The sequence below is a fragment of the Diadema setosum genome, chromosome 6 (assembly GCF_964275005.1).
Source record: "Diadema setosum chromosome 6, eeDiaSeto1, whole genome shotgun sequence".
Lineage (NCBI taxonomy): Eukaryota > Metazoa > Echinodermata > Echinoidea > Diadematoida > Diadematidae > Diadema > Diadema setosum.
Window position 1 is genome coordinate 33830917 of NC_092690.1, and position 16216 is coordinate 33847132.

At 38.9% G+C, this 16216-nt stretch overlaps 1 protein-coding gene across 1 annotated transcript in view; it reads right to left on the reverse strand.

The window, feature by feature from the left end:
* Positions 1–285: 285 nt before the first annotated feature.
* LOC140230101 (uncharacterized) overlaps positions 286–16216 on the reverse strand; it is a 43526-nt gene continuing 27595 nt past the window's right edge. The window contains exons 11-20 of the mRNA XM_072310305.1: positions 13599–13689; positions 12364–12620; positions 10866–11029; positions 6969–7091; positions 6020–6072; positions 4742–4840; positions 3918–4101; positions 3238–3350; positions 2020–2113; positions 286–1087 (exon numbers count right to left, since the gene is read on the reverse strand). Of these exons, the coding sequence (XP_072166406.1) occupies positions 926–1087; positions 2020–2113; positions 3238–3350; positions 3918–4101; positions 4742–4840; positions 6020–6072; positions 6969–7091; positions 10866–11029; positions 12364–12620; positions 13599–13689 (1340 nt within the window). The 3' untranslated portion in view covers positions 286–925. The remainder of the gene's footprint in view (positions 1088–2019; positions 2114–3237; positions 3351–3917; positions 4102–4741; positions 4841–6019; positions 6073–6968; positions 7092–10865; positions 11030–12363; positions 12621–13598; positions 13690–16216) is intronic.

Below are 16216 nucleotides of genomic sequence, written 5' to 3' on the forward strand. Positions count from 1 at the left end.
TATGAACAACAACCTAGAAAGAATTTTTTTTTCTTTTTTGATGTCAGCAAGCATCAGAAATGGCGCATAGAAAGCAAAAATAGCATCATTTCTATAAAATAAGATGAAAGTTTGTGTTAAGCACCAAATTCAAGACAAAAAAAAAAACAGGTTAAATAGAAAAAAAAAAGAAAAATCCAAGAAAATGCACATACAAGGTTTGCAAGAAACTACCAAGTGCAAAATGTACACAGAAAATCACGGTGTGATTCCTTTATCATACTATACTCAAAAGCAGTAGGACAGCATAAAAATCATTTTCTCAAGGTGTTTGGAGTCAGTTCTGAAAATGTTCTCTGTTGTCCAGTAAAAGAGGGCTAATACAAGGGTGCATATAGTGTGATATGCAATAGTCCATGAAAATGCACACAAAAAATTTCAAATTTTCAAGTACACTTCTGGTTGCTTTGGTCTATGCTGTTCGTCTCCTTCCGGAAGTTTTTTCTCGCAATTTTCCTTCCTGTGTATCAAAGTGGCAGGTTTGCTTGTTTTGGTTGGGTTTTGGTCCAACACAACGTATGATAGTGATCAGGTATAATCAGAAGTACCTGTGGGGACCTATACACAGTACAGGGGTAGAAGGGGTTAGTTATAGCCTTGTGGGGTGTATCTTTGCACCCCCCCCCTCCCCTGAAAGTTTGTTGTACTGTATTGACTATACACCACATTTCAGACTAGTCTGTACCCAGACAGTGACTCCGTGGAAATTCTTATAGCACATAATATTGTGTGCAGAAGAACTCTTTTCATGGGGCAAATGCAACACAGGAATCGGTTTCCTTGGCTACACAGAGAAAGATTGCTTCTTCTCATCTTTGGGGAAGGAGATGTTGCAGAGAGTCACTGACAGGCTGTAGCAGCATCGTGTGAATCTCGCATCCCTTTTCTAGCCGTCCTCCTCATCCACCAGATAGTTTGGCTGGTTGGTGTTGTGAAGGTTGGCCACACTCTCTCTCTTCTCCTCCATGCGAGCCAGTCGCTTCCTCCGAGTAGCCACCCGGTAGGCATTCCACACCCGCAGCGTCCCATCCCACGAGCCTGAGATGTACTGTGGAGAAAAGTGAACAAATGGAGCAAAAAAATTAGCTTGTTGCTTTACAAGGATACTTGACTGTTATCAAGAAACCTCAGAATTATTAATACATCCAAGCCATCCACTCCCCCAACACACACACAAACACATACATACGTACCTGTATGTACAGACATAAAATGGCATTTCAGTAATTAAACAGAACACTGATTGAACACAGCTTCTCTTATTTTATACACATTACTGCAAAGATGGTGCAATGTCTCCTTTCCTTTCGTCTGGAAAGAAATGTGTTAAAATTACATTCCTTTTTTGTTTTCCATTCCCCCCCCCCCCCCTTCATATCAAAATATCTTTTACCGGTGAAAAGGAGATATATGTAAATGTGTTTTATGCTTAACCTATCAAGATCTTTAAAAGGTTACCATGTCAGATGGCAATTTCTACCACTAAACAACCCAGGACTAAGCTAATTTTGTATGGATTATGTAATATATTGTACACACAAATTGAAAAAAAAAAATTCTCGTGACTCACTTAGATTCCTCATCACCTATTCAACTACAAAATGTGTTTGGTACATCTTTCGATGTACACTGTACAAGCAAGAAGAAATTATCACATACATTTAGTAATCTTATATCAGATCTACTAATGTACACGAAAACTGTAAAACATGATATATTCGCGGCATGAAATTTTCGCGAATTGGAGCTGACAGCCTTTTCCGTGGCATGAAATTTTCACGAAGTGCCACTGGCGTTTAATGCATATAGTGTAAACAAGAACTTTCGCGTGCATTTTAATTTCGCGAATCTTGGCACTCGCGAAATTCGCAAAATTAAAGTGCGCGCGAAAATTCCTCGTTTTACAGTATTGTCTGCGATGACATACAAATGACACCAGCTAGAACAGTGATAACAGGTATATACAGTTGTAGGTCTCACCTGGTTCCTCTCTGGTACGTGTATGATGCATCTGATGGAGTCAGTGTGCCCATAGTTCGTCTGCAACAACTTGTTCTTCTTTGGGTTGTACACTCTGTCAATCATGCATGGATAAATGTGATGAGAGTGAAGACATTCAAGCAATTTACAGGGGTGGGGGATTGGTGTTTAAGTTGTAGCTCAATTATCTTTGTCGTGCCATAATGATAATGGTAGCAATTATGTGGTACTATATAATTTGTTTTTTAACCCGTTGAGGATGAGTCCCGCGTATACTCGGGCAGGTGTCTATGGAAAGTGCGTGTAGTAGCAAAATCAAGCCGTCTTCAACAGGTTAAGAGCTGCATGTCATTCTCTCTATGTATGAAAACTACAACTGAAATCAAAATGATAAAACATGAGATGACGATGACATTCTCAGTTACCAGCAGCAATGAAATTGAGATTTCTTGTAAAGGCTACTGCACACTTTATGACTTTCAGTAGCAAGACTGACTTTGGATCTGAAATAAACAAGAGTGTGATTATTCTGAGGATATTATAATCTATTTCAGATCCAAAGTCGGCCAGTCATGTGACTGAAAGTTGTATAATGTGCGGGGGCCTTTAGTCGTTAGCCATGAAAAAGCTCATTGTATCTTCATCACTTAAAGGGACAAGTAAAAGGCTACCCTAAATGAACATCATCATTTTTAATACTCACAAACATATCACTTGTAATCTTTACAAAAATCATTACGCAAAAACTGTAATAACACAAATATCCATTTTCATGCAACTGGACTTTGACATATCAGACTATTAACTCGTTGAAAACAATTAATGACAATACTCAGGCAGGTGTCTATGGGAAAGCCGTGTTTTATGAAAATTAGCTTGTCCGTAACGGATTAAAATTGCACTCGATTTCTGTGAAAAGGGGGAACACACATACACATCAACAAGAGTAATAACAACCAAACAAAGAAAAATCCTTCATGAGAGTTAGAGGGGATGTTTCTGGGTGTTGCTCTGGACAAGTTTGATTGCTTCACCCGACGAGGACGAGTCCCGAGTATACTCGGGCAGGTGTCTGTATGGGAAATGCGTGTTGTAGCAAAATCAAACCTTCCTCAACGGGTTAAGGCAGACCTTACATAACACTGAAACAACAGAAAACAAAGAAGCAGAAGAAGAAACAACATAAGACAAGGTAGATGACAAAAGCTTGAGACTCACTTGATGACACTGTGGACTCCTGCCACGATGCACTCTGAGACATTGTCCAGACAGATGGCTGACACTGGGCCGTGGGCGTTGATGACCTGTTCACAGGACATCCCATCTCCACTCTGAGGTAAGACAAGGAGGGACAGGAACAAGAATTCTAAATGCTGTTTGCAAGACCTGTTGCCTTCATATATGGTGGAATTTTATTTTTGCAATTCAGAGCGTTTTCATTTCATTACCATAATTGTTATTATTACTTCTTCTTTTCTTTCTTTTTTTCTCTTTTTTTTTTTGGGGGGGGAGGGGAGGGGTAGGCAATTGCCATGAATATGAAATGATATCTCGGTTAAAGTCATCAAAGCCACATGATCTTTTCTTGATACTAAACATGTGACACCACATATGATTTCTGCACTATCTGAGCAGTATATTGAAAACTGCATTGCACACTAACTAGTAGAGATGAAGCAGATGGGTAACAAAAAGTTTGTCAAAGTTTCCTGAAACTATAAGGGGGATCTAGGGCAATTACCCCCTGGGCAATTACTCCAGACCATTCCCCTGACCCAAACCCTAATTCTAAATCCTGAACCTAATCCTAACCCCAACTCTAACCCTAAAGCTAACCCTAAACCATAAATTGCCCAGATACGCTACAAGGGCATGGGAGACGCAGTGTGACAACTCACCCACAGTCTGATAGTTCCGTCTTCCGACGCTGTGATCCAATTGTCACCAAAGTCGCTCCACTTGACCTGCGTGACCTCGCCCTCGTGACCTTGCAGCGTGTTCCTCAGGGTCATCTCGTGACCCTTCTCGCTAAAGTGACGAATGTACGCCATCTTGTCTCCAGAGGCACAGGCAAACTCATTCCTGGGTGTGGCGAGGGAGGATACAAATATCAGAATATTTTGACAGGTGATACAAAGCGCTGGAACCAAATGCAAATTAAGCACATGACATGCACGAAGGTTGCATTGGTAGTGATTACATCACTGATGAAGAATACACGTGATATAAGAATGGAAATGTAATCGTCTCTCTGTGACCAAATATCCGAAAAAACAGGAAACTGCTGAAATTGATTGAAAAATTGCCCTTTTCAGCATGAATATGCATATACATTTTTCATTGTTTCAGTACCAGCGATGAGGGGAAAAAAAAAATAGTGGGCATGTACATAAAGATAGACTATCCATGTTGGACTCATTATTTCATTGTTTCAAATGTTTCTGATTGTGTCTGATTTTGGATGATGTACAATGTATTTCTCTGCTTCAAATGCTCAACAAGCTCACCAATGCACAAATTCCATAATTTTTTAGGAAAGATCAAATATCATCTTTCCAGAATTCACCCTATAATAATAAAAACTTTCAAAGAAAAAAAAAAAATCCCAACCTTTACAGCATTACGAAATTATGAACAACAAACAACAACAAAACATAAAATATAATCAGCTTACACATGTTAAAGGTATAGCTCTCACATTAAGGAAGATTACGTTCCTTACCGTCTGTGGCTATAATCCATGTCAATAATGATCCCATCACACGCCAGTTCCTCAATGTCAAAGCCATCCTCAGACACATTCCTGAAGCGATCCACCAGTCTGCGATGAGAGGGCAAGAGTACAGAAGACGTATGATAAAAACGTACTGCCAACATTCACCCATTAAGAGCAGGAAGATCTAAACAGCAATCAGGGAGATGCTTGTGCCATGCATGCATCTCAATGGGCAAAATGATTCCTGAATAGGGGAGATTTCTAAATGAATTTCTCTTATTGAGGCAAGAAGAGATGATGCTGTTTTCAGGAAGCCCTCAAAAAGTCAGGAAGACTTGGCAGCATTGCACCAAATGGATTCCTGTGACTGCTGGACCGCTGAGCTTTTACTGTGCATACAACATTATCACAAACCATAATAACAGCTTTCATCATTATATTACTATCATATTACTATAATCATCCTCAAATATCGTTACCGCTATCTTCTTCATCATCATAATCATATGATTATAGATGATTGTTTTGTGTATCATGACTACATCCCTTATAATTTACCAAAATTATATTCCTCATGGGGAAAGATATATTACAAAGAAACTTATTATGCATGTAACACAACAAAAAAGGCAATGTTCAGCTGCAGATCATTATTCATATGAAATATGTTAATTAATTTCATCATTGCCGTTTGTCATGCATTTCTTGAGTAGGACTATCTGGAATAAGGAAATAATGGCAACAAAACATCCTTAGAATGAGGCTGCACAATAACCCATTTTTCTACTGGTCAGACCTGTCCGTCGGACCATTTAAGGTGCCCAGTTTTTCCTTTATTAACTGGTCCATTCACGAAAAAGTTACTGGTTCAACAATGATTTTTATGGTCAGGGACCGTCGTACCAGCGTTAGTGTGCAGCGTTGCTAGTATCAATGCTTGCGAGACACATTCTTGAAAACTCAATGTAGTTGAAAAATAGTTTGTTTGTTTGTTTGTTTGTTTGTTTTCTCTCTCTCTTATCTAACTACAAGTGTACTTCACTTTCTGATATTTTTCCCCCTCCTGGTACTACATAAGTGTTCACTCTCTATTCTTTTTCCTTTTCTTCTTCTCTTCTTCTTCTTCTTCTTTGTCATGTTCTTCTTCTTTGTCATCTTCTTCTTCTGTTTTTCTTTTTTGGCCCATTTTGACTTCTGTTGTCTATTCTGTGGCAAAGTTTGGATGGTAATGATCATTTTGTTCTTGTTCTGTGGCTTTCTTCAGAGGTTATTGACAATACTTACTTTCCTGATTCTAAATCCCAGATGCATATTCTTCTGTCCCAGCCTGAGGTTACCTAATACACAGAAAAACACAATAAGAATCAATTTATCAAAAACATTCTATATTTGTCAAGATTTGCATCACACAACACAGACACTTAGCCTGTTTCATATTTCTGGTCTTCTTCTTCTTCTTCTTTATATTGTGCTGAATTCAGTCTCACAAATGTGTGAAAAAAAGGTGGATAAAAAGAAACAAACATGCCTCCCGGTTCTAAAGAAACAAATTACGCATTCAAGAGTGCTTGTTTTAGACATTTCCTTGGAAGGCAAAAGTGGTTACAAAGACAACCAATGAAATTCAGCAAGTCACATAGGTGAATATTACTTCTGAATCAGCATCATTTGAATTATGCAAATAGCTTTCAATTCATTGTCACTTCACTCTTCACGTGACCTTGTATCACAAAACCAACAGTCGCATGACCTGATTTTGTGAGGGCTAAAAATTTTTTTAAAGTGAGGAAAAAGGGGGGGGGGGTTATATTTTCTGAAAGAGCAATTCTCTTTTGATGCATTTCAAAAAATTCAAATCGTAAAACAGAATGTGGAAATCCCTTTAATCGTCTTTTATGCATTTTTTTTTTCTAAATAAGTACTGCACTTTCTCATCCCTTCAAAAAAGTTGACATAATACTGCTGGTGTGACAAGATCTTGCAACTTAAATTTGGGTAAAAATCACATTCTTTGCATTGATTGTCAGGAAATCAGTCAAGTGTTGTCCTGTCCAAATCCAAACCATCTTATCCCGGAAACAAAGCCCCCATGGTACGCCAAAGGAAAGGCTATTCCATTTGTCATGACAATGTGGCTGCCATGTATATTTGCTCTCCCCACATCTGCCATATTTAAAATAATATGTTTGGTTGCCCCAAACTGTGATGAGGTCTAGATGACTATCGCCCTCACCAGGAAGGTGGTACGGAATCCGTGCTCCCGTCCGACAAGGAACATGCTCGTGACGCAGCTGCTGTGTCCCGAGAGGACATTCTTGCAGATGAAGCCAGCTACCCGGTTGGTCACTGAGTCAGTCTGTTTGGAGAGAGACAAGGAAAAAATGAGCACCTTTTCCTCATCAACTGTCACTGTATGCAATATGCATCATGCACTCTTTAACCCTATTCTAACTGGGGGGGTCAAATTGACCTCCCCCCTTGACGTTTCGCGCCACGATTTCGCAATGCGCAAAGATTTTGCCCTACGGCTTTTTTCATTGAAGTCTCCCGCATATTTTGAGACTAAATTTGCGATGTCCCGTTACACCGTTCTGATGTTACATAATGTTTTGCATATGCATGTCAACCCCAAAACAGCTCAAATTCATGATATCGTGCGCAAATCCAATGCAAATTGTGCTTTTTTGGTTAAATTGATATAAATAGGATTATTTCAACTTTTAACCATTAAAATCAATCAATTCTAGTGTAGATAAGCCTGAAAGTGCCTGCAACAAATTATGGCTAAAAAACAATAGAAAACAAAAAGGTCGAAAAAACAGTAAAATATATAAGAATTTAACAAAACAATAGAAAACAAAAGAAATTGATTTTGATTGTGTTATTTTTTTACACGAAAATTAATTGATGTGCTTTGAGGAATTCTGACACAACAATTTAGCAATCCTCCAGTCTTTTTAATGGAGTTATAGGTGAAAATATGATTTCATGCACAAATTTGCATAATTAATCCATTAAAAATAGAAAGGCAATATTTTTCTATTGTATGACCATGTAATCTTGTAGTTGACATCCAGCTCTATCTTCAGGCAAAATTTCGCGGTGATCGCGTGATCAGCGGCCGAGATCTGAAGGGGGGGGGGGTCAAATTGAACCCCCCCAGTAAAAACTTGGTCTCAAATAGCCCAGTTAGAATAGGGTTAAAGGAAGTTAAAATGAGACCATATAAAAGCACTTGACTGCTCGTACTATAGTTATCGATTAGCCAGAGAAAAGTGTCCTACTTCACCTAGGCCAAGGACTAAGATAAGACAAACCTACATGAGTTCTAATGAATCCTTTGTTGTGAATTAAAAAAAATAATAATTATTATTAATAATCAATTTACCACTCTGTAATGGTACAAACCAAATATAGCATCAAAAACAAAAATTATGCTAGCACTGCTGCAGTGTCAACATGTGTGTTTTGCCCTTAGAATATTCAATTTGATGACTAACTTTGATATGAGAGCAATATCTCAAACATTCAATGACAGTTGTAGCTTCAGAAACAAACTAGCAAACAAATAATAGAAAATCTAACACTAACATGTCATCCCTTATCCACCCCCCCCCCCCCCATGGTTACACTCATTGCTTTGATCCAGCATTCAGTCACACTATCCAATGTTATGGCTGATTTCAATCCTAATTTAAGAGTTTCAAAACTTCATGAATCAGACCCACAGGTGGTATTCTCTCTTTGAACAAGAAAATAAAGGAAGAAAAAAAGATGAAAACCAACCAACAAACAAACATATCAAATCAAAATATGTAATGAATAGGAAATCTCTCCACATTACATACACTGTATGTCATAAATATTCAAGCCAAAAAGAAGCAAAATTCAATACCATCTCTTCTCTTTCATCATCAACAAGGCATGAAAGTTTATTTTGTTACGGCCCAGTGCACATAGGAGGAAGTGCAAGCTAGTATAAAAGCGCAAAACTTGTCTATTAAAGCAGGATGCATTGTGTGGGGATGCTGTAACCTCAAACCAACCCGGCATCTTAACGACTCTTCTGATGGCTTATAAGGGGGAATTTAAAATTTTGGCAAAGGACAGGGAATGTACCGAAACTAGCTGTCAAGTTTGAAGGAAGAAGTATGCAGTAAATTGTGGAGCAGAGCGGTCTTGTGGTTAATAGTGAAATATGCATGTCACAAAAAGAAAGCACCGGGGGGGGGGGGGGGGGGGGGGGAAGAGAGAGAGAGAGAGATGAATCCAAAGAAATAATAGCCTGAACTCTGCAGTTTTCCCTATCTCTGGATTTACCTCACAGCTTGACTATTCTGCATGTGACACTGACACAATATACATTGCCTGTCACAGAAACCACAACCCTCATAACTCTAATACAATGCTTAATGCACCACGACTGTACGTCTTGGTGATCAAAGTCTTTTTCCTGTGTCAAGGGAAGTGATCTCTAGCTGCTATTCCTACCACACAATGTGGAAAGCATTCACCGATTTATGCATGCAAGACAGGAAAATTCTGGATTCAGAGCACATTGTCTGGTTCCCTTTGGTAAGTCTTACCAAATACTTTTTTATGCAGCATATCACAATTGTGATGAACATTTACAGTAAACCAGTATAAATATGATAAATGTTGAGTACTGCACTGCACATATGCAAAGGCCATGGAACAGCTTGTACAGGAAAGAATGCCTGCACAATCTGGAAACCCATACTATTTGACTGACTGAGGGAATTGAATAGAGGTTACATGCATGGATGGGTGCCAAGGACATTGTGCAGGCTGTTTGTACACTATGCATAGAAAAATAAATCACTACGAGTCAAGTACCAGTATTAGTCCCTTATTATTACCATGCAAGTAATCCTTGGAGTCTTAGATTTGCACAATCATCTCTAATATTGTTGATGCTGTGCCACAAACTCATAATTCTCGGGGTGATCACTCATATCTACATGCTGGTCCATTCCCATGACATAAACTTCCACAATACCTTCATGAACTGTCCTCTGCTATTCACTTTGATACAAGTATATGTCTTTGTAAACCCTAGTTATTTAGACAAGCATTTTTGTAGATATTTCCTTCTTCCCTTTTCTTATATCCCTCTACATACATATTCTCGTTCTGGCTTTCTTTGTACCATGTCCATATATTCATGATGAATATCAAAGCATTACAAGTGTTCAAGACATATTATTAATTATTACCAACTATCAAATAGTGGGTAAGCTCTTTTTAATAACAAGTCATGTGCCATGGCTTGCTGACAATGTAATTGTCCTAACCACCACTATGTTTTGCATTAAAGAAAGAAAGATAAGAACTGTTTAAAGGGATGGTACAGTATTGGTGGAGATGAAAATTGGGCTTTAACTTTTTTTTCGAGATACCAAGAAAACACTAAATGAAATAGTACAGAGCATACCATTTTAAGAGGAATTCAAAGTTTATTTGATGAAAACCGGGTTTGGAATAGCTGAAACATCCAAAAACAAAGTAAAACAAAATGATCGTAATAAAATGTGAGCCCCACACTTTATTAGGATCACTATGTTTTGGATATCTCAGCCATTTCAAAATCGATTTTCATAAAATAAACATTGAAATCCTCATGGAATTACATGCTCTTTCATATTTCATAAGAGGTTTCTCGCTATCTCACCAAAAAATGGTAAAAACCTGAAGTTAAGTCTCAACCAAAACTATACGATCCCTTTAAATCATATTTTGAAATTGTTCACCTGTTCTCAGTGTAAAGAATGAGTAATTGTGTAACATGGGATATTAATAACTGACTGATCCGAGAGAACCTCATTATGAGGAACTGAAAGCCTTGGAAGGCAATTAACCTTGCTACACAAGGTTCCTGTAAATTCACCTTGTCATAAAAATGTTTTGCTCTATCTGACCTCTTCACAACAAGGGTCCACTGTTAAACATTGCAAAGTGCATTCAAATTCAGCGTAGAGTTCAGTGACCCGAAATTCAGTGGATAGTTTTAGTGACCTTATAGTCAGTGGATAGTTCAGTGACCCTTCAGACTTGTGCATTTGAGAGTAGGAGAAAAATCTTTGAAATGAAAAATCTCTTTGGAACTCACCTCATCATCCAGTGATATCGTCTCCTCAAATTCCGATGAGTTATCAGAGCTGGACTCGGAGAAGTTATTGAGCAGGATGCGGTACTTCTTGAGGAGGTCTACATTGTTGGAGGGTTTCATGTCACGTAGTGCATTCACTGCTGCATCGTCAAATCCCCAAATGTCTGAATGGGATGAAATATTATCACACATAGAATACTGTATACACCATATGTAGTAAACTCTTGAATTTCTAATTTTCATGCATCAATACTTCCGAAGGATTTTGCCAGTGTTTACATGCAGATTCATGACTATAGAGTACAGGTCACTAATGACGGGAGATGCAAGTGTGCGCATTACATTCATGTCAAGGTCAGACCTAATAAGTTTGCATGTTATTAAATTTGTGAATGCCACTCCGACTCATTTTCATATGTGACCCGCTACAACAAAATGATCCTAAAGTCGGGCGAGGTCGATTATTTGAAAATTGCATTATATAATCCCCTAATCTTTCTGCTTTAAATTGATATATAACACATTTTATAAAAATAATCGGCTGCGGAGATATCGATGTTTAAAAGAGAGCATGTTGAGACGTCTGGAAAATCACTGTTTCGAGAAAAGCGCCCTAAAAGTCTTCCTTTCGACGCAATCGCGATCAAGGGACACGCAAGTGAGTTTTCACCTCTGGACAACAGAAGGTAAGCCCTAGCAACCCCCTAAGAGTTCATTCAAGCACATCAGCGTCGGCGGTCTCCTCACCAACCAATCAGTGACCAGGATGTGAGAAGCGGCTGAGCGTAGCGCACCCCGCCCGCACGCACCAGTCGACTGGGCAGTGTGCGAGCTTCACGCTTCGGTCAGCAGCAAGCAGCAAACTGACCAATGAGATCACTCTGGTCGTTGTTAGGGGCGGAACCTATCTGCGGCGCTCAATCCAAATTTTCGAACCAGTTTCTGCTTCGTTGAAACGCTAAAAAACATGGCTCAGAAAAACGCTATTTTTTGGTCTTTCCTTTGATCATTTTGCTTCAAAATTTCGACAGATGATAGAAGACATGTTAGACTCCAATAATATATCAAAATCAGAAAATCGTAAGTTTTGACCAATTTTAATGCTCTGACTTCAAACTCGATTTTCACGGCTTCGACCGTGCGCGACTTTAGGACCTTTTTGTTGTAGCGGGTCACATATTACTGTCCTATTTCAACGTGGTATGTACGATGTAATGGCATCTGTGCAGCAAACATTCAGCACACACTTCTGTAGCCATAATCATGCCTTTATTTTTCCACTTACATGTAGATACAATCTACACTGTTTCTTTCCTTTTTTTTTTGGGGGGGGGGGGGTGTGGTAAAGTAAAGATGTCTTGCATTTGTTGCGGGGATTTTGTCCCACCAAGCGGTGTTTCCATTTAACTATGACCAGGCCTTACAATATCTGTATTTCTACATATCTGAAAGATATGCAAGGTGCTATTTGCCCTTTCTCGTTGGGCCCAGTACTCACATATGTTGCCATCTTCGGCCCCTAGGAGAAGCAGGTCCAGAGACTCGACAAAGAGTGCCTTCAGTAGGGCTGAGTTGTTGTGTTTGTAGGTGCAAGAGTTCGCACCACCGCTGGGCTTGCTGTACGAATAGTGGCTCGGGGTGGGGTTGTGAAGGCTGCGTACAAAGGCGCTCACCTGAGGGCGCCGTTCCTCACGCTTTTCATTCCGCAACTGGGCCAGTTTGGTTTTGGCCTCAGTCAGTAGAAATGTCTCCTGACTGCATGACCAGGAAAAAATATAGAAATCTTGTCAAGTTTACACAACCATTTTCTCCCATTGTACTGTGAAATGAGATATGTTTAATGTTGATCAATTTCATAAATTGACCAAGACAGTTTCAACAATTACTAGGTTTTAAAAGATATTGTCTCCTGTTCAACAGAACTGCCTCCAGGGCGGAAAAGCCCACTGCAATATTTTTGTTCCCCCACCCATATCACAATAATGACACCTAAGGGGGATAACAAAAGGACCAATAACCCCAAAACAAAGAATCCAGCACCATTTACACCATGTATATCAACTGGCAAGTCCACCCGCATAAATGAACCTGAAGAACCCCCAAACCAAATGATCACAAAATAAAACAGCAAGCAAAAAACATACAGACAGCAGTGTCGTTTCCATGTTGCTTGAGCTTGGGAATGAAGAAAAAGAAACGCATACATTTTCGGTCATCATATAGATATACTTTATATCTACAAGCATGCAACATATTCAAGGATGATATTGTGTTATGTAAGTGATAAATGATTCGATGAATAAATGAATAAGTACAATTTCAATTACTGATTTAAGTAAACAAAGGACATGTGATTTTACAGATGATGAAGCCTAGAAACCTGGTAGTGTAGGGATTGTATAAAGGATTGTGAAGGCTGACCCAGCTCTGACATATTTGAGAATCAAAAAAGTTAATTAAGTAAAGCTTCATTACTGTTCTCCATGGAAATACACAAAAAGAAAAAAAAAAATCTTGATTGGAGTCAACCATGACAGATCACGGTATGAATGCACGCCTCGATACATGTAGTCACGTGGCGATGGTTTTCAAATGTATCCCAGAAAGCACTGAATGAAGATCAGTTCAATCGGACCAGCTACAAAGGTACGTTTCCCACACTAAAGGGTTATTAAAAGAAAATGAGATAGAGAAAAAGTGAAAACTGTCTGGGATATCTCTCAGCTAGCTCACCTGTACATGAAGTGATTTGTCTGGAGTCTCTCCCAGTTGTGGGCCTGACCGTCGCTGCCTCCATCAAAGAACAGGATAGGATCTTTCTTGGCTTTGAGTCAAAACAGCACAGAAAGAGGTAATTTAGTATTCCTCTCACAGGGCAACAGTCTAAAACACTAATGGGCAACCTACATGTATTTGGAATATGTGTGACCTCTGTTCGTATGTGTGTGTGTGTTCGAAACAAATTTGTATGCCACAACCATTAGGTCCCTACTGATTGTTTCTTGTTTTTGTTTTAGTTTGCTTAGTGATTTTTTGGTTTGAGTACAAGGTAGGATATCAGCAAAGCCTGTTTTTTTGTTTTTGTGTTTTTGTGTTTTCTTTAATAATAAGTTTATAGGCCAGTTTTAGCCTATAGTGACCACCTAGCTCCACACCACAGAAAAGTAGGTCAAAATGATTTTTTTTTTTTTACTTTTCGATGAAGTTTAAAGGAGGAAGTTCTAAGTTTGAAAATGATAACTTGGTAGAATTTGATCATGCTAACCCATTCAAACAGTGATTGAAATAAGAGGGAGATAGGAGGTTACGTTCTGACGAAAGCGAAGAAAAGAAGATTAAAGATTATTATGGTCACCTGGTCATGCAGGGCAGAAAAATCAATGGAAAAAAGTGTGGTCCAGAAAAGCCTGCTAACATCTCAATTCTGGCCAAGTTTTAAGCTGCAAAATTTTTGACAGAAGACAGAGAAAGTATTACTCTCTCAGTTAAGGCAACCTTTAAATTTGAGATTGAGTTTGCCAAACCAACATGACATATTGAAGTCCACTACAGAGAATCTGAATCTGCAACTTTCTGCGGGTTTTGAGGTGGGTGGTCGCATGCATTTTGTGTATGTACAATATCTACTTCACTTTTTTTTTCTCTCTCTCTCTTATTTTTATTTATTTATTTTTTTTTTGCTGTTGTTCATATCTAATATTGCATATACAAGCCATCTGTTGATATTATTTCCTGTATTGTCTCCTTTTTTCGCAAGGTATATTACTAAAAGCATATCATGGTAGATGAACACATCTTGTTCTTTGGGGCATTTGAGTGTAAAGCAGGATGCTAGTAACATGAAAGTACAGTTGTACCTGGAAATGACATACACATCATGTGAACTGTATTCTTCCCATGGATTTTCCCTTGCCCATGCTGTGAATAATGGCTGTCTCATTTTCAACTAACAAATACTGCAGTGCCGTAGCATACAACACGATTTACTCCTCCTCTGTCAAGCGTACCTGATGTGATATCTTTGTGGCCAGTTTCATTCACATGTAATCTGAACAGCGAATTAAAAATATATATAGTTGTGAAAGCTTGTTAAAGGGGCATTACATACGATTTTCATAATTTCACATCAAATAGTCCATAAATCGACAGCTCAATATACAGTGCACTCCCGTTACAACGAACACGGTTATAATGAAATTTCGTTATAATGAAGTAAAACTTCTGGTCCCAAAATTATTGCAATTAAAGTCTATGGTACAAAATTCACTTATAACGAACACGGTTATAGCGAAATTTTCGTTATAATGAAGTCTTTCCCGAGCACCACTGACAAAGAAAAACAAAAGAAATGTGCTCCATTATGCGGATCGCTTTCGAGAATACGTAGCGGAACAAGGCATTTACAGCGTCTCTGCATCCATGGGCGAACGCGTCACATCACTGTGTGTTCGCTTGGTGTGTCACGCACAGTTTCTGAGGGGGACTTGCGTTATTGTAATACACTGTACAATAATCTGAAATTGATTAACTATTTGTTTTATTGTTCACATAGCTTTCCAGTGTATGACGAGTATTCAACAAACAGAATATCATGCGTGGCTTCCTTGTTTTCGCTATACATGTATTATTGTATTAGTTCGGTTATAACGAAAGAAAACTGCCGGTCCCGAGCATTTCGTTATAACGGGAGTGCACTGTATGGAGATTTTACAAAGTTATTGTGGTCCTTGAGCACAGAAACCAAATATAATAGTCTGAAAAATTGTACACAAATTACACTGAACAATGTGGATGGCATAGGAGCCTCACTTATTTCAAAAATGTATCAGTGCAATTCCATTACAATACTGCTTGCTAATTTAACAAGTTCACCTGTGTAGAATCTTGGCAATGATTCAAACTTAAATCAGCCTTTATTTAATAAAACCAAAGCCATAAAGCAAACACAACTAGGGTTCCAAAATGGCAAGATCCTGGCATTCCAAATCATGAAGGATTAGACCAGAATGGTGACGCCAGATCTCTTCACAACAGCGCTGCCAACAGAATGTCCTGGGGAACTACTCCTGTGTCTTCCTCACATCTCCCTCCCCCCTCCCCCCCCCCCCTCCCCATCTAACCAACCAATCCCCTAAGACCCTAATCTCCTTAAGGAATGGAGGGAGTGAGTGCAAAGTGAAAGTGGGAAATCCCCACTACATGTAGGTTATTGTATGTCACTCTTTATAGGGAGTGAGTATACCATGACAAGTGAGAAGCCAATACATCTACAGTATACAGTCAGCTGTCCTTGAGGTGTTTTCCCATTTGTGGAGACTTTAAATACAGTGAAAGACAGGTAGCGGAGTGCA